This window comes from Pseudoliparis swirei, chromosome 23 (genome assembly GCF_029220125.1).
Source record: "Pseudoliparis swirei isolate HS2019 ecotype Mariana Trench chromosome 23, NWPU_hadal_v1, whole genome shotgun sequence".
Lineage (NCBI taxonomy): Eukaryota > Metazoa > Chordata > Actinopteri > Perciformes > Liparidae > Pseudoliparis > Pseudoliparis swirei.
The window spans coordinates 20,407,612-20,429,989 of record NC_079410.1 but is presented as its reverse complement, the minus strand read 5'-3'; the positions used below and the strand labels follow the sequence as shown (position 1 = coordinate 20,429,989).

The following is a 22,378-nucleotide window of genomic DNA, read 5'->3' as shown; positions in this document are numbered from 1 at the left end:
ATGTGGGCGAATGAACACTTAAAGGTTGCTGAAGCAAACATTAAAGGGAAATTAAGCACATTTGAAAAATCGTTAACGCGAATGGGCAAACATGAAAAACTCTATTTCGTGAAGTTATCAAGTATGGAAGTGCTCCATAAACAACATTTCTGCGTCCGAAATCTGCATACAATTCACCACATACACTTATTGCGTGTACTAGCCTACAGATCGCCTGAACTGTTATAACCACGTCGCCTAATGATAACTTCCACTCCTAACTACGGAAACCCGTTCTAAACCTTATGTCACCAAACGATTTGTTAAAACCATAAAGTCTGAATGAAGTAAAACATATATACATATTAGCAAAGTGAAATCAAAATTACTACACTAAAAATGGTTCATCGTGAAAGAACTGTCCGCCACTAACGCATAGCATTGTGGGATGTATAATACTCGCGTGTCCAGTGTGTGCGTGTAATATTTCTCCAGAAATAGTATGCAACTATTGTTTAATACAATTTAGTTTGACATACATGACATAAAAAAATCGCACGTATATTTGCGTAGTAGCATCTCAGTCTGGATTTTCGGACGCATGACATCGTCAATGGAGCACGAGCGAGTAGCTCGCGCTCACAAACGGACACAGACAGAACGCATTGGTCGGTGCTCCTCTTTAACCCGTCGAAGCGACCACTTTAACAGGGTATGTTTTAATGTGTGCGTGGCAGCGACGTCATGGGGGGAGGAGTCGGATGCGCCTCGAAGGTGGGCTCCGCTCGCTCAGGATCCTCACAGACGAGCGCGTGCCATCACCTTCGGAGCACTTCACGTGAGGCGACGCCAACTTTCCGCGCGCACTGCCGTACGACCAGAAGTTCGGTTCCCCAGGTGTTCTGAAGCGGTGAATGTATGTTGATAGTTCTGCGAGGACCCGCTGAGCTGCTAACAGGTGTCGGGGCGCTCGCGACCCGTCCAGAGAGAGAGAGAGAACATGTCCAATGGGAAAGACGCAAATGCTGCAGAAAAGTAGGCTCAACTGACACGGCAATGCAAAAAAAGTTTGTCTTTCTTTAAAATAGTTAATATCTTGAACCTGTTCTTCGCCGCCAGTTTGGGATTCTGTGGAGGAGGAATAATAATTGGCTATAATCATAAATTGGCCAGGAAATGCTGGATTTAGTCGTCGTTTCCTTGTCTTCTTCTGACGTAATGTTCCAGTAAGAGTTCCAGTTCAACACTGAAGCGGGTCTTGGTAAACAAAACATGGCCGACTGAAAACACTTCATTTGGACTCTAATATGTAATAGTATATAGCAGGTGCTGCAGTGTTATGATGCTCATATTGCATCGTGTGTTTTGTGGAAAGATTTAAACTTTTATTGCGTTTTGCACACACACACACACACACACACAGCTAAATCACCCATGTTTTCTGTTTTGTGCTGCAGCTCCTCGCAGATGACTCTGAAAGAGTGCCTGGACGAGTGCATGGAGGCGCTGGACCTCTTCCTTAACAACCACTTTAATGAGAGCCTAGAGATGCTGCGGCCAAGGTAAGAGAATTGACTCATGAGTCATAGTTGGCTCCATTGGGGGGGGGGGGGGGGGTGAGTCTTTAGGTTCATTCTCGGTAGTGCGTTTCAGCGTGCTGTCAGACATATTTAGTTCCCGGGGCTATCGGCCTGATGTCGAGGAAGGTCTCGCAGCGTGACGGTGGCCCCCCGTCCAGGCCCTTGGGTCTTCCAGGATATGAGGTGTTTGCTGAAGCTGACGCCCAAAGGCCTAACTGATCCCGAGAGCCAAGCGGTGCAAAAAATAAACAGTGTGCACAAGACCTGCCTGGGAACGGCAGCAGGGAGGAGATAGGAAGCGTAAAGAGAAGCACATACTGTATATTTCACTCTTATCTTTTTCACAACAGTAGCCGGCCTCTCTTGTTTGCTTACAGTGTGACGTTGTGTTGATTACTACCTTTCTGCGTCCCCCCTCCCTATGTAGAGTTAACGAGAGCATGTACCACGCTCTTATCTACGCCACAGTGCTGGAAATGCAGGCCATGATGACTTTCCAGCCGGAGGACATCAGCAACGCAGGAAATACCATGAAGAATGCCCAGGAGGTCTGCCAGAGGTCAGGATGGTCACGTGACCCTCAATGGGTTTTGACAGAGTATCATTTTGTGCCCTAAAAGCGCAGTACTTTTTTTTTCCCCCTCAGTCGCGACAGGCACATTTATCACAAAATTAATTTCCATGGCCCGATTTGACTGTGTTTGCATGAGAGGAGCCATTGTAGCCTAGCAGGCTGCTAAGATAGCCTGGACACATGTTGTAATTAGCGGATGATTGCTGTCTGCAAATATGTGGTTGGCGGGAATTATCAACAGAATATTACTAATATTTTTTTATGCTGAAATATTGTTTGGTGTTTCAGGTTCCGACGGAAGTCACCGAGTTTGTCTAACAAGTCGGTCGGGGGTTCGCTCACTGAAGGTAAAAAGTCCACCCTAAATCGATTTTTGTTAGATTTGTTTTCCTTATTTCAATGGCGATATCCATTTGGTTTTCAACTATGTTTCATTGATAATTACACCCGCGGTATAAAAAGAAAAAAATAAGGTCCATGCTAATTAGCTAATTTATTGGTGTGTCGTGTCTCGGCATCTCTGAGCTGGATAACAACATTCTACGGTAAAAGCTTCGTTTTTTTAAGTGATCATGTCGCTAAATAAGAGGACAGCGGATCACCAAATAATTACAATTCATCCTGTGACAGGAATGGCTGCAATTGTATGTTATGTATGACTAAATGTGTGTCTGTGTGTGTTTTTGCAGTGCAGCTTCATGCGGAAGTGTGTTACGCAGAGTGCCAACTCCAAAGAGCTGCTCTCACCTTCTTACAGGTGTGGTAGGCGAAGCCACTCTTTACAACTCCTCCATGAACTATATATATATATATATATATATCCTAAAGCACACAACTGGTTCCCACATGATCCAGCTTGTCAACACAGTGTATAATTTTTTGTAAATATGTGGCATGCAAATTCCACTCATGTCATTGTCCATTCCATAGAGCTAAATCTAATCCAAGCACCTCTTCTCAAATTCATTCTTGTCCTCTTATTAATGTTTTTATTAATGGATTTAATTTTTGCAGGATGAGAACATGGTGAGTTTCATCAAAGGGGGGATAAAAGTACGAAACAGTTACCTCATTTACAAGTAAGTAAAGAGGTATTTGGCGAATATGACTGGTGTGTTACGTTCATGTGAAAAAAGTATTTATTACGGTATTATTATTCAGTATTAGTAAGGGACTCCAACAATTTGCCTTTAATAGTTTTGGAGGAAACCTTTTAAAGAGTGACTATCATTACCTTCGCATTGAAAATGCGGAAGGTTATGTTTTGATCGCCGTGTATTTATTTATTTATTTGTATGCGTGTTATTCGCATAACACAAAAAGTATTAAACCGAATCGCATGAAATTCGGTGGGATGATTGGTTATTATCCGGGGACCATTTGATTATATTTTGGGATCAATCGGGTCAAAGGTCAAGGTCATGAAAAGGTCAAAATCTTTTTACCATAGCATGGTCAATTTGTATCCAATTGGCATGCAACTAATGCCAAAATGTTCATAATTCAATGCCCAATCTTGTGAAATGCGAAGGTATGCGCTCTACCGAGTGCCCATTCTAGTTATGTCATAGTTTTGTCATATTTTTATTTTTTACATTTTACTCCCAAGTTTTTCTCGTGCAGATTTATTCTTTTTTCCTTAAATTTTTTATTTAATTTAATTAATTTATCGGGCAGATAAGGTATGAAAAAAAAGGATGCTGTTAAGTTGCCTTTTGGGAAATGAAGGATAAAGTGTTTTTTGGACTAAAGTCAGACTATTTTAGCCTCTGCTGCACAGAGTCAGTTTAATCTGTACAATACAAAATCCCTAGCCTTATGGAAGTAATCACCAGAGTACCCTTTTTACATTTCTCTTTCCTCTCTTAGTCACGTTCCATACACAGTATAGGGTGTTTTCTTTTTCTTTTCTTTTTTCAAACTGACACAGATGCCTTGTTGTTATTTTTCATCCAGAGAACTGCATTCCTTCATTAAATCTCACAGCTGTCTCAAAGAACCGAGCCACGTGCACTTAGAGGGAGGAATATCATTTGGAATCGGAGCGTTTAACCTGGTACGTGTCTTTTAACAACATCAGTTGAATGCGTGTCGTGTGTAATCGTTTGTCTCCTTCATTCATAGACACTCTCTCTGTTTCCTCCGAGGATACTCAAAGTCTTGGAGTTCGCGGGATTCTCCGGAGATAAGGTGCAATACACTCATTTCCCCCCGTTTTAGCTTTTTCACTCCTTCGCTCGCGCTCACACTCATGGGTGTGGTCCCTTTTTATTTAGGAATACGGTCTGTCCCTGCTGCACGATGGTGCGACGGGGATAAATCTGCGCTCCATGCTGTGCGCTCTGCTGCTGCTCTGCTACTACACCTTTCTCACGTTCATACTAGGTAGGGCCGGGCCCCAAATATTGCAGATTCGGATAATTTAGATCTGTGCGATAAGCTCAACGTCGTAACATGTCACGTCTCTGTTCTGTCCTCTCAGGCACAGGTGAGGGAGAAGTCACTGAAGCCGAGAGGCTGCTGAAACCTTTCCTTCTCCGCTACCCACGGGTGAGTGTCAATCAGGATTATTAATAACTATTGTTCTTGTAATCTTTATTAGTTGGAATGCACTATTGTTCTTGGCTTCTTTAATAAACTTTTTATTATTATTATTCTATTTATTCCGTAACTTTTTTGTCCCTCTTCTAGTCCTTCATATATTCAGCTATTTAAACCATTCAAAGGAATAGAGGGGAAAGACTTTTCATATTTCAAATGTTTTAATTTTTGTAATCTTTAAATACTTTAATGTTGTTTTTCTTGAATCAGATCCTATGGAGAAAATCTTCAATTTAAAAAAACTTACAGTATCTTCATATTTTCAGCAAATTCAGCTATTACATTTTTTTTATGTTCACACAGCCTTCACCTATTACTGTATATTTTCAAATATTTTTTATCTTTTCAAATTTTCAAATGATGAATTATTTTATGGAATAAATAATGAATGGGATCCAATGGTGGAAATCTTCAAGCCCGCTTAAACTTGTTCAACTTTAAAAGCTTACAATATCGACATACATTCAGCTAAAGAAACAATTCCACCTTTAAAATGTTGAGAACATTGTTAGCTAAAACAACCCTTTTTAGTTTGGTGTTTTTCAGCTCGTCTTGCAGTTTTCAATGTGTGTGTGTGGGGGACCTAAAGGTGCGTTCACACCAAAAGCGGAAACAAAATTTGCGTCGCCCAAAACGCGTGAGTTTACTCGCTCGACCATTCACCGTGTTCAAGCCATAAGCGTCGAGACGCTCCGCGAGGGGCGGGGCTTATCTCCGTGTCTCGACTCCGTAAAGACCGTTATCATTTCCTTCATCCACCAGAATAACTAACCACTAGTTCTGCTTTATACTTGTTGTGGACATCCCACACACTAACGCCCTCGTGTTTGGATTCATGACGTCACCCATAGGCTCACACAGCTCGGTCACTTTCACCGATGAAGTTACTGTTACGTCTGAAACACTTCCGCCTCCAGCGCTACGAGAGCGGAACACAAGAGCTGATTGGCCCGAGTTGCGAGATTACCGCCTCAAAGTTGAAATATTTCAACTCGGGGCGAAAATTGCGCCGCTGAAAACACACCGCTGTAAACGTGTCGCCCACATCGCGTCGCCCCAAACGCGCCGCCCGCTTTTATAATAATAACAAATAATAATAATAATAACCTTCAATTTTATATAGCGCCTCTCTAAATACCCAAAGTCGCTTACAGAGTCCAGAGTCCAGTAGTCATACACACACAGTCATACCGGTGGTGGTAAGCTACATCAGTAGCCACAGCTGCCCTGGGGCAGACTGACGGAAGCGAGGCTGCGAATCAGCGCCTACGGCCCCTCCGACCACCACCATCATTCATTCACATCCATACAATGCTTTTGGTGTGAACGCACCTTTAGAGCGGTGACGTCTTCGCTAAAGTGCAGTGCTGCTTCAGAATCTTGCAAAAAAAAGATTTGTATATCGTCACTACGGCCACAATTCTTACTCTTTAGGCATTATTTTCTGGTAAAGTAGTAGGGAATCTTGTACTTGTCGTAGACATGTGACAATGGAATCCAACAGTTTCCCAGATTTTTCTAGAGAAGCCTTAACGAGGGAGCAAGTCCACATTTTGCCCCATAGAGCACCATAACAACTTTCCCTCCAAAAAGATTTCTCACAGACAATCGTACCTGCTTTCTAAATCGCCGCTAGAGACACATGTCTTACCCGACAGTCCCACCATTCACACTATCTGTTCATCAAGTCATCCTTCCTCTCAAACAATATTGGCGAAAGAAATGGAGTGACGGTTATCTGACTTTTTGAGTTTGATAGGAGTTCCCTAGCTTTAACTCCATGTTAATTCTGGCAACTGTCTTCCCTTTGAAGCGATCACTTTGATGTTGGCAGCACACAGGTGTTCTCACTAGAGCAGTTTGACACACACAGATTCTCATTTATGATATATAGTGGGGTCCGAGCTGCGGAGGAGGGATAGAAAAGGAACGCATGCAAGGAAAGAAGGAAGGAGGCGAGGAAGTAAGGTAGGAAGGAACCTAGGCAATGAGGCAAGGAAGGAAGTAAGGAAAGGAGGCAAGGAAGGAAAGGAGGTATGAAAGTCACAAAAAACAGACTCCGCCCCTGTCACAACAAACAGGCTCCTCCCCGTCACAAAAAAAACAGACTCCTCCCCGAACCAGAAAACAGACTCCTCCCCCGTAACGGATAACAGACTCCGCCCCCGTCACAAAAAACAGACTCCGCCCCATCAAAAAAACCGGCTCCTCCCCCGTAACAGAAAACAGACTCCTCCCCCATTAACAGAAAACAGACTCCGCCCCCGTCACAAAAAACCAACTCCGCCCCGTCACAATAAACAGACTCCTCCCCCGTAACAGAAAACAGACTCCTCCCCCGTAATGGAAAACAGACTCCGCCCCCGTCACAAAAAACAGACTCCGCCCCCGTAAAAAAAACAGGCTCCTCCCCCATCACAAAAAACAGACTCCTCCCCTGTAACGGAAAACAGACTCCGCCCCGTCACAAAAAACAGACTCCTCCCCCGTAAAGGAAAAAAGACTCCGCCCCGTCACAAAAAACAGACTCCGCCCCCGTAATGGAAAACAGACTCCACCCCCGTCACAAAAAAAAGACTCCTACCCCGTAACGGAAAACAGGCTCCTCCCCCGTAACAAAAACAGAATCACAAAAAAGTGTATTTATCTTTGAATGTTAGCATTTTGGGTTTGGGAAGGTACTATGCTAGCTTGTTTGCGACTGGCTGTTAGCTTGCAAGGCTACTGCAGCTCACTGCCTAGCTTCTAGAAAGAACCATTGGGTTACTCTATGTTGTGTAATAAACATAACACAGTATCCCTATGTAAACTCCACTGGTTTGAAGACTAAATAAAAGATTTCCATCATACTTTAGGCTTCTGGGGTTGTGCAATAGATTCTAACTAATAATAATATTACTAACCAGTAATAACAATACAAATTAGCTTTGTGTGTATCTAGTGGTTATGATGTGCATTGTTTAAATGTTTTCTTTGTTTGTACTTTTGAGGCAGCTGTATAATTCGATATGTTACGTGTAGACTGGGATATTAAAGTAGATTGTACCGTATCATAGGGCCAAAATATTCTCACCATATGTGTTTTTTTATATATTGACTTATGTTTATGTCGAGGATATACATTTAATAATAATTAATAACAATACTCATTCTACATCTTTCAGTTTTTTTTAAGAGTCTTAAAGAAACCATAAAATGTGTTATGTTTTACAATATACAATTATTTATTATCTGAACGTGTCAGGGTTGGCTACATATGAACATCTGCCACACTTCTCGTTCCAAAAGCGAAAACCTTTTGTGGACAATTTGCAGCTGCAACAAGTTTGGCCGTTCGTCTGGTGTTTTTTGTCGTCGAGGAAAGTAAAAATCAGGATATGACGGCCTCTGCTGCATCTATTTTGAGCATTCGTATTTCAATGTGCCTCTTATGAACACTCAAACTTTACTATACGTCACTAAAGTACTCCATTAAATGATCAATCAGTTTTCTTTTCCTTAAGTTTCCCTTCTATTTATCTCATTTTTGTAGTTGTGGGCCATCGTTTCTCCCGATTTAATGAAAATACATAGATTTTACTCCCCATTAATGGCTGAGATTTTGGTACAGACCCGTACGTGCCTTTTTGAGGGAAATTGGTTGAGATCATCTGGATGAACACCATTGTTTTCTTTCCCTATCATACTTTGTTTTTATTACATCTCACCAATTAGTGGTTACAGTGAGTACAGAAGTATCATTAATGTAAAAAAAAGTTCCTCGTTGCCAATAGTTGTATGCCAATGTTTGTATTACGTCTCCTGCCAGATCCTCATTAACACTTCTCTTTTCTTTGGGCGCCACCTTGTTAGTGTAATTGTTTTATTTTTACTCCATTGTGTCTCACCGTAGGTCAGCTCTTTCTGACAGATCCCTCCTTCCACTCACATGGTTTCTCTTTTCTTTCCATCATCCCCACCCTGATTAATTGTCCGATGTGCACTCCACCTTACTCTCTCCGCATGTTCCTTCTGCACCCGGAATTCTGAGCGCCATATCTCCTTCTGTTTTTACACACTAACACTCCGACCATTTCACCTGACTCACATTCTTGTAAATTCACAATCCCTGTTAACACTCCACCTTTTACCTACACGCCTGCCCATCCCAGAGAACAAACTCAGCGCTCTGACACAATGTGTACTAAACCATAATGGAAATGTCTTGGTTGCCAAGAGTCATTTTAAAACAACAGGTGTGCCTGCAGATAGGTGGTTATTTAACAGACAGATGATTGATATGTAATACTGTAACACTGGTGGCTAATAAGCCTCCATATTCAATTAAGTTTATTTTGTATAGCCCAGAATTACAAATTTGCCTCAGAGGGTTTTACAATCTGTACACATACGACATCTCTGACCTTTAACCTCACATCGGATCAGGGAAAACTCCCAAAATAACAGAAAAAACCCTTTCACAGGGAAACAAGGGAAGAAACCTTCAGTAGAGCAACAGAGGAAGATCCCTCTCGCTGAATGGACAGAAGCAATAGATCTCATGTGAACAAAATGAACAGCTTTACAGAATTACAACACATTCAATGAATGTGAAATTATTAATGTACATGGACCACGATCCATTTAAACAGAATTTAAAATGTGATTCTGGATTTTACAGAGCCAGTGCACAGCAGCTCCCTGTCAATGCTGTTGAATGGTCTACGGTCTTACAAAAGTCAGACCGGTACAGAGATCAATCCTTTATCTCATGAGGTCATTTGTCATTTTACAAAGAATATATTGAGATATTTATTTGTACTTTCTTTTTCTTCTTTCTAGGGAGCAATATTTCTCTTCTTTGCAGGCAGGACTGAAGAGATCAAGGGGAATATTGATGAGGTGCGTTTCATAAAATATTTCACTTTTTTTTTTATGGGAAGCATCAAAGATGAGGAAACATGTTTACGTACAAACAAACATCCAACATTGGAAAAATGTACTAATTAATTGATGCATGCCTGCGTACGTCTATATATATATATATATATGTGTGTATGTGTATATTCTGTGCATATATATATATATTAATTATGTATTTATATTTATATATATATATAAATATATATATTTTTTTATATATATATATATATATACATTCTTGTACGTTTTAATGCATTTTAGGTAACATAGGGTGCATGATCTCATACACAAAGGGTCATGTAGAACCCCATTTAATGTGCTATACGATGTGTGCTGCCAGGCGGTGGCACTCTTTGAGGACGGCTGCAAGGCCCAGCAGGCCTGGAAGCAGTTCCATCACATGTGCTACTGGGAGCTGATGTGGTGCTTCACCTACAAGCGGGCTTGGAAGATGGCGTACTTCTATGCAGACCTACTGAGCAAGGAGAGCCGCTGGTCCAAGGTACAGGACGAGGGGGAATTTGATTGGGCCAATATCTCTCGACCTGTGCGTCCAAAAAATCCTCTTGAGAGAAAAATGAGCAACTTGTGTGTTTGTGCTTTCTCCCTGCTAGACCATGTATGTTTACATGAAAGCTGCTTACCTCAGCATGCTGCGTGAAGATGAGGCCAGGCCTTTTGGGGAGGACGAGGTCGAGCTCTTCAGGTAACCACACACACATACACACACACACATTGGATGTTGCATGACTTATCCCGGGAACACACTGTCCTGAGGTTCATGACATACTTGCACTTTTAACAAAGTGAAACGTGTTCACACACGTGCAACTGGAGGATGAAAGAGTGCATTTGCTGGGGGATGGGGGTAGATCAGTTGCATCATCTCTGGCCAATATTGCAATGTCTTGTGACAATTCTGAACTGGAAGCCAAAGCCATCACAGGTTTTACACGTCTGTATTGTTGTTGTGTGAGCAGTCGAGCTGACAAAACATGGACCAGTTTCTCAGTAACCTCTTGGGAATAAAGCTCAGAGTCGTGGCAATATTTCTTAAACGATAAATGTGCTGTTAATGTATGATAAACCCACCAAATAAAAAATGTTTTAGTCCAAACATAAAAGGTTTGAGGCACTGTCTCACTAATTCAGTGTTACTTGAATGTGGGTACGAGAACCCTCATGCTGGGTTCACACCAAAAGCGTTGCGAATCTTTCAAAAGTGTAGATCCCATGCAAAGTCAATGCGCAGATGCGAATGACAAACTTTTTCGTCAGAAAGCGCGAATGATGCGAATAGAGCAAAGCGGGGGGGAAAACGGCTGACGCTGAGTTGCGAAAGCCAATCATCGTTGAGATGCTCCGCCCGTCATCACTGACGTCGTGCCGTTGCTGAATTTAACTACTGCTGCTACTCTAGTAGCACTGGAAGAGACAGTCATTCAGATGTAGTCGGTGAAAGTCATCGAGCTGTGTGAGCCCACGGATGATGTTATGTTTATATTAGGGCTGTCAATCGATTAAAAAAAAGTAACTAATTAATCGCACATTTTGAAATTCATTAATCGCAATTAAAAGTTAAAAGTTCATTCATTTTAAAAACCAAACTTCACACATAGCTGTGTTTTCAAAGAGGCTCCTACCTATAAAGTGCCAGCGAGGTATTTAATATTGTGGATGATAAATTGTTTCTTCAGTGAAACATCAGATTAGTAAAAAAAAAGAAGTATATTGAGACCCCATTGGTCCTGTCATCTTTAACACTGAACAGCAGCAGAAACAGTGGCCTTGGTAAACTAACTGACATTCAAATATTCACGTTAACCCTCTGGAGGCTGGGCTCATTTTATACATTTTACAACAACAACAAAATTCACCTTTTAAAGGCGTTTTCATATGACACATCCCCACGTGTTATACATCAAACATTCAAGAACAATCTCAGCTCTCTATTCAATGAGGCTCAGTTGTCCTTCGTTTTACACTACATTTTTTGCCCGTTTTCAGTGCACCATCCGGGTACTTTCAGTGCACTGAATTCTGCTGGTTTTGTCAGTGTGGCGCACTTCGAGCACTGAAAGTCAGTGCTCGAAGTGCTCAAGTGTGCGGTAGTAGACACAGCCCTGGTTGTCGTGTTCTCTGCTCTCTGACTGACAGGCTGCTATAGAGCCTCACCTGTGAGGTGGGAGGTCCTTTGTGATTTACTGAGTGTTCATTGGTTGTTTTTTCCCCAAAATGTTGACAGACAAACGGATTGACCAATCACGGTGAAGGTTTCGTGTGACGAGTTCTTTCCGCGCCGCGTCACCTGACACGTCGCCCCTCCGTTCCTCTGTGGATCAGAGGGGAAGACGGGAGGAAGGAGCGGAGGAGGAAACCCGACTGATTCATCCACGAGTTTAAACTGATTTCTGCTCCTTATTTTCGTGGAGAAATAATTGTTTTAAAAACGGAAACAGTGTTAAACCGTACTGCCGCGGTTTGACACTCGGTTTGAGTGTAAAAACTTCAACGAACACCGGAAGTAAACAAAGTTGCGTTAATTGCGTTAAAATATTTTAGTGCGTTAACGCGGCCAAATTAATCGCATAGATTAACGCGTTACCGCTGACAGCCCTAGTATATATATATATATATCTGCATGCATTATTCCTCAAAAAAGATTCTAATATAACTGCAATATTATATGTAAATGTGGGTTCGATTACCACCATTTTTTATTCTATATTATTTTTTAAGTGCCATTAACTGTCAACAGCCCCTTAAAACTCACTCACAATTACATGTGTTTAATACTTGTTGTACTGGTCAAGTGATGGAATGAAAAAGAAAATATTTCATAGAGCACATTGTTGGAAAGTAATTTGCACTCATTGTTGCCACAGCAAACCCCCAAGCTTTGTTTTTATTCTCTCTTTATTATTTCCATGTGTCTTTTAGACAGGTGTCCACCTTCAAGCAGAAGATAGCAGGGAAGTCCCCCCCGACCGAGAAGTTTGCCATCCGCAAAGCCCGACGCTACAAGGCCCACTGCCCGATCCGGCTGCCGGTGCCGGTGTTGGTAAAAGCTTCACACACACCACACACTCACAATGCGCTCCGTGTTTCACTGCCAGCGGCCGTCCAACAGCGCTCGCCGTTTCGTTACAGGAGATGATGTACATGTGGAACGGTTTCAGTATGATCAGCATGCGACCAGAACTGACTGAAGGCATGGTGCAGACCTTGGTAGAGGCGGAGCACAGTCTGCTGGAGTCTCCCGGTAATCCAATTTATGTTGCCGGAACCTTGCAAACAACCTCTCGCTCGTCCGAAGTTTAACTCTATACCATGTGAGCGCTGATGGCCGCTCCGCTTCCTCCTCCACAGACAACGAGTATTCAGTGGATGACCGCTGTTTGATCCACCTGCTGAAGGGTCTGTGTTTGAAGAACCAGGGTCTCCTCCAGGCCGCCGAGGACAGCTTCCGCAAAGTGTTGTCCAGGTGAGTTACGGTGGATTCACTTCAAGCCCACTCGAGTTGTTCCCTGCATGCAGTATGTATATATATATATATATTAGGGCTGTGAAACGATTACAAATTGTAATCAAATTAATCACAGGTTTCTGTGGATTAATCATGATTAATCACATATTACCGATATTCTCGGTATATTTTTGTGAGAACATAAAGATTTATGACAAAAGACGGATATATACATTTATACATTCTTTTTTTATTCATAAAAAAAAACAATGGTGCTGCAACTCAGCAGTTATTTAGCATACACACACACACACACACACAATGTTCCATATGGAACATTAATATATCTTCATCCTAAACAGAATGTTTAAACAGAAAATGTTTCTCTTTTTTGTCAACCATTAACTACACCATGATACAATCTAAAGGCCCTCCTAGCTAGTCTTCCTTTAGCCAGCTGCTGAGGCAAACTAACTTTGTGGGTATTCTTCATGAACTGGGGCCATGATTAAAGGGACGGCCGGGGACATTCGGATTGTGCCGCTAGAGGTGAAATTCTTGGACCAGGGCAAGACGGACGAAAGCGAAAGCATTTGTCAAGAATGTTTTCATAAATCAAGAACGAAAGTCGGAGGTTCGAAGACGATCAGATACCGTCGTAGTTCCGACCATAAACGACGCCAACTAGCGATCCGGCGGCGTTATTCCCATGACCCGCCGGGCTTTGGTTGCAAAGCTGAAACTTAAAGGAATTGACGGAAGGGCACCACCAGGAGTGGAGCCTGCAGCTTAATTTGACTCAACACGGGAAACCTCACCCGGCCCGGACACGGAAAGGATTGACAAGTGACTTTTTTTTGCTCCGTCCCGATGCGCGCATACACAGCTCTGCGGCGCGCGAGACGGAGAGCCGAGAAGTGTTAACGCGACACGTAGAGACAGAATGACATGCTGCTGTGTAGAGATGACCAACAACAAACGTTTAGTTTAATAAAAGAACAAAGACGTGCTCTAGAGAAAATTACAGGGGGGCGGGCCAATTTTTTAAAATGTCATCTACCATACTACGCCGCGATCAACGTATTGAGCACCCCTGATCTAGAGGAAGTAAAAGTCATAACAAGGTTTCCGTAGGTGAACCTGCGGAAGGATCATTACCGATGAACAGCACGACCGTCTGCATTAGAGCGGGAAATAGTTCAGATTAAATAGGTATATTGTAAGATCATTCTGCACATGCGTTAAATGCGTTAAAAAACAAAACAAATTAATCCTGTAATTTAATTATAACGCGTTAACGCGTTATTTTTCACAGCACTAATATATATATATATATACACTACCGTTCAAAAGTTTGGGGTCACCCAGACAATTTCGTGTCTTCCATGAAAACTCACACTTTTATTTATCAAATGAATTGAACATTTCAAAGAACATTTAGTCAAGACATTGACAAGGTTAGAAATAATGATTAATATTTGAAGTATTAATTTTGTTCTACAAACTTCAAGCTCAAAGGAAGGCCAGTTATATCTTATATCACCAGCATAACTGTTTTCAGTTGTGCTAGCATAATTGCACGGGTTTTCTAATCAGACATTAGTCTTCTAAGGTGATTAGCAAACACAATGTACCATTAGAACACTGGAGTGATCGTTGCTGTAAATGGGCCTCTATACACCTATGGAGATATTTCATTAGAAACCAGACACTTCCACCTTGAATATTAATTTACCACATTAACAATGTATAGAGTGTATTTTTGATTAATTTAATGTTATCTTTATTGAAAAAACAGTGCTTTTCTTTGAAAAATAAAGACATTTCTAAGTGACCCCAAACTTGTGAACGGTAGTGTATATATAAACATATATATGTGTATGTATATATATATATATATATACAGGACTGTCTCAGAAAATTAGAATATTGTGATGAAGTTCTTTATTTTCTGTAATGCAATGAAAAAAACAAAAATGTCATGCATTCTGGATTCATTACAAATCAACTGAAATATTGCAAGCCTTTTATTCTGATTTATTGCTGATTATGGCTTACAGCTTAAGAAAACTCAAATATCCTATCTCTAAATATTAGAATATCATGAAAAAGTATACTAGTAGGGTATTAAACAAATCACTTGAATTGTCTAATTAACTCGAAACACCTGCAAGGGTTTCCTGAGCCTTGACAAACACTCAGCTGTTATAAATCTTTTTTTTACTTGGTCTGAGGAAATATTAAAATTTTATGAGATAGGATTTTAGAGTTTTCTTAAGCTGTAAGCCATAATCAGCAATATTAAAAGAATAAAAGGCTTGCAATATTTCAGTTGATTTGTAATGAATCCAGAATGCATGACATTTTTGTTTTTTTAATTGCATTACAGAAAATAAAGAACTTTATCACAATATTCTAATTTTCTGAGACAGTCCTGTATTAGTGCTGTGAAAAATAACGTGTTAACTCAGTTAATTAAATTACAGGATTAATTAGTTAATTTATTTTACCGCATTTAACGCATGCGCAGAATGAGCTTCCAATCCGTCTGTTGTTGGTCGTCTCTAACCAGCAGCATGTCATTCTGTCTCTACGTGTCGCGTTAACACGGCTCCGATCTCCGTGTCGGGCGCCGCAGAGCTCGGATGCCGGCGTGTGCGCGCACATCGGGACGAAAAAAAGTCACTTGCACCTTGAAGTAGTTTGTCACTAACCCACATGGAGGGGGGGGGAAAAACTCTCCCGTCTTCCAGGGTGTTGACTTAATGTGTGTAAAATGTAACGTGACCGTCCCCGTTGGTTTACCTTCTTCCTGTGTTTTCTCAGCGAAAAGAAGATCCGGTTCGACCACTACCTGGTGCCCAACTGCCTGGTGGAGCTTGGCCTGCTCTACATCGACCAAGGCAGGAGGGACGAGGCCATCAAGCTACTGCACAAGGCCAGGTGTGTACACGGCGTAGGAGACTGATATTTTGGGATTGTTAATTGAAATCTAAGCCCCTATTCATTTTTCATACTACTGTCACAACAGCACATTTGTGCTTCCTCTTGTGTCTCGTTCAAGAAGACAATCTTCCCAACACTCAACAACTACACCGTGAGCGTTTCCATTTATTAGACAGCTACTGTAGGGAATAATATGTAGCAGCAATTAAATGTTCTTTGCCAAAAGACAGCGACTTGTTGTTGATAGACTTTGGTTTTTGAACGTTTCACAAGCTGAATACATGCAATGACCTTTGACCAGAGCCTAAACTAGCCATTTCCACATATTTCCAGTCTTGTTGCTAAGCTAACATCATAACACAGCATAGACACGAGGGGTTTCAAACTTCTCATCCGAACCTTGGCAAATAAGCATATTCCACCACATTGCTGAACTATTGCAAAAGAATGTCCTGCTCTTTTTTTACTACCACTGAAGTTGTGAATTTACACACGTATCTGATTTAGAAATGAGTCAATATATGTAATAAGTATACAAATATATTATTACCCATTATATGTATTCATTGCAATTAGAATGATGAGTGGTTATTTCAGGCCTGCTGGGAGAGGACAGTACTCCAATGTGCAGGGAGTACTTTCAGTACAGGAACACTAGAGGTCGCTCTCTGCCTATTAAATCGACACCTGAAAGGCCATCCGCACATGGGGGGTACTAACATGGGCTCTTGAGGGCTCCACACACCGACCCTCTGCTCCCATTGGATAAAAGGCAACTCACTCAGCAGATTGCTGTTTAACCTTGATGTAATAAAGCACCAACCTTTTTCTTTTCTTCACCCTTTTAACCTCCCTCCACTGTCTTAAACCTGTAGACAAAACTACAAACACTACTCGATGGAGTCCCGCACGCAGTTCAGGGTCCACGCCGCTCTGGCCAAACTCAAGGCCGACGCCGGAGAGGAGGAGGACACTCACATGTAGTAGCGTCACGGTGACGGCTGCTCCAGATTCATACCCAGTGTGTTTGTATTTTAACCTATAAACATATTCGGCAAGTGCATGCTGGGTATTTTATCTGTGGTCAGGTATTCATTTTTGAGTCTTCATTAAGATATCACAGGAGAAAAAAAGTATCCTGTTTTATCCCAGACGAGAGCATTAAAGTGTTACGAGTTGGGTCTATGTACAGTACTTTATTTACAATATTTGTATGGTTTACACTGGAAATTAAAGAACACTACACTTTGAATCAGTGGATTGAAAGACACTATAAATATCTAATGTAACAAATGTCCTGAAAAAATCTAATGTATAATAAGGGCTATATTTGACTGTGTTAAAGAGCTCTTCGTGATTACACAATGGAGTGAACGCAATGTTTTTTTAGGTTCATGGTATTTCAACTTTAAAATACTATTCAATGAATTAAGAATACAATTTACATCTAGAAATTTAGGAAATGGTTCACTGGCTTCATATTTCTGACTCATCATAAATTTCCCATTCCTTACAGTTCCAATGAAAAGGCTCATTACCGTCAGGGACACTCATACCTTCTTGGTGCGTTTGAATTTACCCAAAAGGTGTTTATGTATGTACACATTTTTTTGAAACTTCAGAATGTATACAAAATATTTTTGCTTTAATAAATTCTCCATACAAATTGTTCGTTTTGTCATAAATGATGCCTAAAGTAGCAGCACTGTCATTTATCTTAAACAAACACAACACATTTAGACAACATGCAGTCCGTACAGAAATAAATTTATCTCAGTGACAACTAAATACATAGAGGTAATGAGAAATAAACATGGTTGAAGTTGTTTCGCTTTTTACAGAAGGAAAATCGGCTTTCTTGATTTCAGGTCTTTACAGATGCCATCAGGTCAAAACAAGGACTGTGCTGTTACTGCGCAACACACGTCAGTCTTCATTAAATACATTAAATAGTTATTTATTGGGACCAACACTAGGAGGCCGGAGGAGATACGACGGCGGGTCCCACCACCTTCTCCTCTTTATCTCTGCGCTTCATGAGCTTCCTCTTCTTCTTGTCCTCCTTTTCCAGCACGGCAACCATCTCCAAGAACTTGGGGCTGCGGGGGTCCACGGTGTAGCCAAAGCGTTCCTTGGCCTCGGCCAGCAGCTTGGTGCGACGACCAGTCTCCTCCTTCAGCTTGCTCCTGGCTTCGCGCTTCTCCCGGCGCCAGTCGGCCACCATCTTGGGCATTTTGGCCATGTTAGCGGCGATGAGTTTCTCCCTGTGATGGGACATTTGGGGTGGGGGGAGAGATTGGCATGACAGAGTTGAATGTGGAGCGCTACATCTCCACATCAAAGAGGTGGACTGCTGGGACAATTTGGTACAGATCATGGTCCCCGCAGGATAAACTGGAATCATTTTGATTGTCAGATTCTTTATTTGGATCTTTTGTAGCCCAAAACCAGTCGCCAGTCAATATCAAAATTGCAATAAATACATAGCACACATACATGATTGTAAATGCCTGTTTACACATTCATTAATAAACACTGACTTTAACACTTTACTTAATCTTTCAAATGTTTGTCACAGATCGCTGCAAAAATCACACCATATAATTTTTAAATATTATTTCCCCTAATAACTCAATTGCAAAACAGTCAATCGTGTAGTGACAAGAGTGCAATAATCAATCAAAGTATACTAAAGCTCGTAGCCAGTAGACATCTCTGATGGCTCTTGTGAAAGAGAGTACTTACCCCTTTAACCGATTATTGTAACTTTTAAGTAACTTGTCCTCAACTGAACCTGGCTTAAAATTAAATATTTGAAATAATTATTTACCAGTAGCTGTCTAAAATATGATAAATATCGTACATTAAGACCCTCTCTATCAGGTGGTGAGAAGTTCAAGGTTGTCGGACAAAAACCCTCGACCCGATGGCTGCTGGTTTATCTTCCGCCGCATTATCTTAGCCCCGTGGCTGGGCCTCCCATATATTAACCGCCACATAACGAGAAGCAACTTTAATGCGTACACCCGTATCGCCCGGTAATATTGGCGCTAGCACCGAACTGCCGCACGAAGCGGGTTTGACAGCCCGTCCGATCATTAGCGCACCGTTACCATCACTCACTTCGCCGTCCGCTTTTCGGTTTGCTCTTTCTCCTTCTCCTCGATGCTCTTTAGCATGACCGCCAATGGAGGGTGCCACTCGTTTTCCTCCACGATCATCTTTTCCAGCTGCTCGTGACTGGGCCACAGCGAGGCACGGTCGATACCCGACGCAGAACCGTACCGACCGAACAGCTTCCGGTCATACCGGACCGTCTTCTGCCACTCGGGTGTCTTCTCGCTGTCCTTGTCAGGGATGTACTGATCGCGGAGGTTCAGCCTTAGGGGTTTGGGGTTATAGGACTTAGTCTGCATTAGGAGCACGCTCCGAGAGCCCTCGGAAAGTACCGTTTTTGAACATGAAATTAGCTTTAAAGTCCTACATAACATTGCCGTCCTGCTGCATAGCATGGATGCCGCCATCTTTGATAATTCACAAGAAGGACCCGACAGACAGAAGGAGGTGACTATTGCAGTGCCTGTTTATTGTGACTGCTGAGTCGTACGTGTGTTGGTGCAGTTTGACATTTACTTTAAATAATACTTTAAAATGTTGCATTGACTGTACCCAGCACAAAAAACCATGGATTATACCAATAATCTGAATTTAATTTATTACGTACCACTTAGACATTATTTAAAATTTCTATTTGTTTTACTTTTTGTTTCAATATATAATGTGTGTAGGTGTGTGTGTGTGTGTGTGTCTATATATGTATGTATATATTTATGTATAAATATATATGTATGTGTGTGTGTGAATGTATATGTATATATGTATATATACATATGTATGTATGTATATACATATATACATGTGTGTATATATATATATATATATATATATATATATATATGTGTGTGTGTGGATGTATATGTGTGTGTCCACACAAGTCATGCATTCTTAAAGCACAAGAAGGGGATAATATTCAAGATTCAATATCTAATATTTTCTTATTGTCATGTGCAGTTAACAGACAGTTGCTCCATATAATGAATACAAATAAAAAAAGTTAATACTGTAGACTAGAGTTGGAGTGGATTTGTTGTACACTTGCACATGTAAATAAGGAAGTCTTATGTTTTAAATGAATACATACAGAAATATATTATAAATAGGGAATATTAAGATGAATGTATGATGGATGTATTGTGAAGCATAAGAGAAATACACTGTATTATTGTTGTAGCTGTATGTAATGACAAATGTGATCATTTGCACCATGCATGAGAATGAATTACATTTTGTATGTACATGTTTACATATTGAGACGATACTCTTATTTAGCCTGGTGTATATTTGGATGGCTTTTCTCCCATCAACCGTGACCAATTATCTTCAACGGTTTCTACTTCGAACACGTCTACCTGTCTCTTGGACCCCATCCCGACGAGGCTGCTTAAAGACGTTTTGCCTTTAATTGGCAGCTCTCTATTAGATATTATCAATGTGTCTCTGCTAACAGGCCACGTACCACATTCCTTCAAAGTAGCTAAAATTAAACCTCTCCTGAAGAAGCCCACTCTGGATCCAGAGGTGCTGGCTAACTACAAACCGATCTCTAACCTCCCTTTCCTCTCCAAGATCCTTGAGAAAGTGGTCGCAAATCAGTTGTGTGACTTTCTACATCATAATAGTTTATTTGAGAAATTTCAATCAGGATTTAGAAAACACCACAGCACCGAGACAGCACTGGTGAAAATTACAAATGACCTCCTAATGGCAGCAGATAAAGGACTCCTCTCTGTACTGGTCTTGTTAGACCTTAGTGCTGCATTCGACACCATTGACCATGACATCCTATTACAGAGACTGGAGCAGTCGATTGGCATTTCAGGCACGGCACTAATTTGGTTTAAATCCTATTTATCAGATCGATCACAATTTGTATTTGTAAACGATGACGCCTCGATAACCACCAATGTTAATCACGGAGTTCCACAAGGTTCTGTGCTTGGACCAATTTTATGTACCTTATACATACTGCCTTTGGGCAATATTATCAGGAAACACTCCATAAACTTTCATTGTTATGCAGATGATACTCAACTATATCTATCGATAAAACCAGAGGAGAGCAACCAACTCGGTAAAATTCAAGCATGTCTTAAAGACATAAAAACATGGATGACCTGCAACTTCTTGATGTTAAACTCAGACAAAACCGAAGTAACTTTAATCGGCCGTGAGCACCTCAGAGATCAATTATCTGGTGATGTGGTTTCTGTAGACGGCATTGCCCTGGCATCCAACACCACTGTAAAGAATCTTGGCGTTATCTTTGATCGGGACTTGTCCTTTAACTCCCACGTAAAGCAAATCTCAATTACTGCATTCTTTCATCTACGTAATATTTCAAAAATCAGGCACATCTTGTCTCAAAAAGATGCAGAAAAATTGGTTCACGCGTTCATTACTTCGAAACTGGATTACTGCAACTCCTTATTATCAGGCTGCTCTAATAAATCTCTTAGGTCCCTCCAGTTGATCCAGAATGCTGCAGCTCATGTTCTCACTAAAACTAAGAAAAGAGATCACATCACTCCTAGCTGCTCTGCACTGGCTACCCATAAAATCAAGAATCACTTTTAAAATTCTTCTCTTAACCTACAAAGCCTTGATTGGTGATGCACCATCATATCTTAAGGAGCTTGTAGTACCATATTGCCCCACTAGAGAGCTACGCTCACTAAATGCGGGACTACTTATAGTTCCTAGAGTCTTAAAAAGTAGAATGGGAGCCAGAGCCTTTAGTTATCAAGCTCCTCTTCTATGGAACCAGCTTCCAATTTCAGTCCGGGAGGCAGACACAGTCACCTCGTTTAAGAGTAGACTGAAGACTTTCCTCTTTGACAGAGCTTATAGTTAGGGCTGAGTCAGGTTTGCCCTGGTCCAGCCCCTTGATATGCTGCTATAGGCTTATAGCTGCCGGGGGACGTTTTAGGATGCACTGAGCACCTATCTCCTCTTTTTTTTTTTCTCCTTAAGGATGAATTTTCATCTCTCAATCACACGTTACTAACTCTGCTTTCTCCCCGGAGTCCTTGTGACTTCACGTCTCATGGGGTCATCGGACCCTATGAGACGGCATAGATCCTATCTGCCTGATGGATCATCGAGGTCTGGGTCGTGGAATTCCTGCTTCTGACTACGCCACTGTCCTGTTGAGACTCCGCCCACTGTTGAGACTCCGCCCACTCCTCCTCTCTACCGCCATCTGCCTGATGG

General features: G+C 41.4%; 2 protein-coding genes across 5 annotated transcripts; one reads left to right on the top strand and one right to left on the bottom strand.

The window, feature by feature from the left end:
* Positions 1-729: 729 nt before the first annotated feature.
* On the top strand, positions 730-18,208 carry zgc:158403 (tetratricopeptide repeat protein 39A). 4 transcript variants are annotated; one of them, XM_056407428.1, is made up of 19 exons: positions 730-1,014; positions 1,437-1,541; positions 1,987-2,118; positions 2,422-2,480; positions 2,823-2,890; positions 3,148-3,212; positions 4,090-4,189; positions 4,258-4,323; positions 4,410-4,518; positions 4,616-4,683; positions 9,556-9,615; positions 9,977-10,138; positions 10,251-10,342; positions 12,577-12,697; positions 12,787-12,898; positions 13,006-13,120; positions 15,929-16,045; positions 16,924-17,069; positions 18,120-18,208. In XM_056407428.1, exons 1-18 carry the CDS (start codon positions 980-982, stop codon positions 17,030-17,032), a joined length of 1,695 nt encoding a protein of 564 aa, XP_056263403.1. In that variant the 5' UTR covers positions 730-979; the 3' UTR covers positions 17,033-17,069; positions 18,120-18,208. The 4 variants fall into 4 exon arrangements, with proteins under 4 accessions (XP_056263403.1, XP_056263400.1, XP_056263399.1 ...); XM_056407425.1 differs by lacking the exon at positions 18,120-18,208 and adding an exon at positions 17,565-17,642; XM_056407424.1 differs by lacking the exon at positions 18,120-18,208 and having other exon boundaries at positions 744-1,014; positions 16,924-17,231.
* gadd45gip1 (growth arrest and DNA-damage-inducible, gamma interacting protein 1) lies at positions 17,670-19,587 on the bottom strand. The gene is made up of 2 exons (XM_056407430.1): positions 19,172-19,587; positions 17,670-18,312 (listed from the first exon to the last, which is right to left on the bottom strand). Exons 1-2 carry the CDS (start codon positions 19,570-19,572, stop codon positions 18,021-18,023), a joined length of 693 nt encoding a protein of 230 aa, XP_056263405.1. The 5' UTR covers positions 19,573-19,587; the 3' UTR covers positions 17,670-18,020.
* Between the last annotated feature and the right edge of the window lie 2,791 nt (positions 19,588-22,378).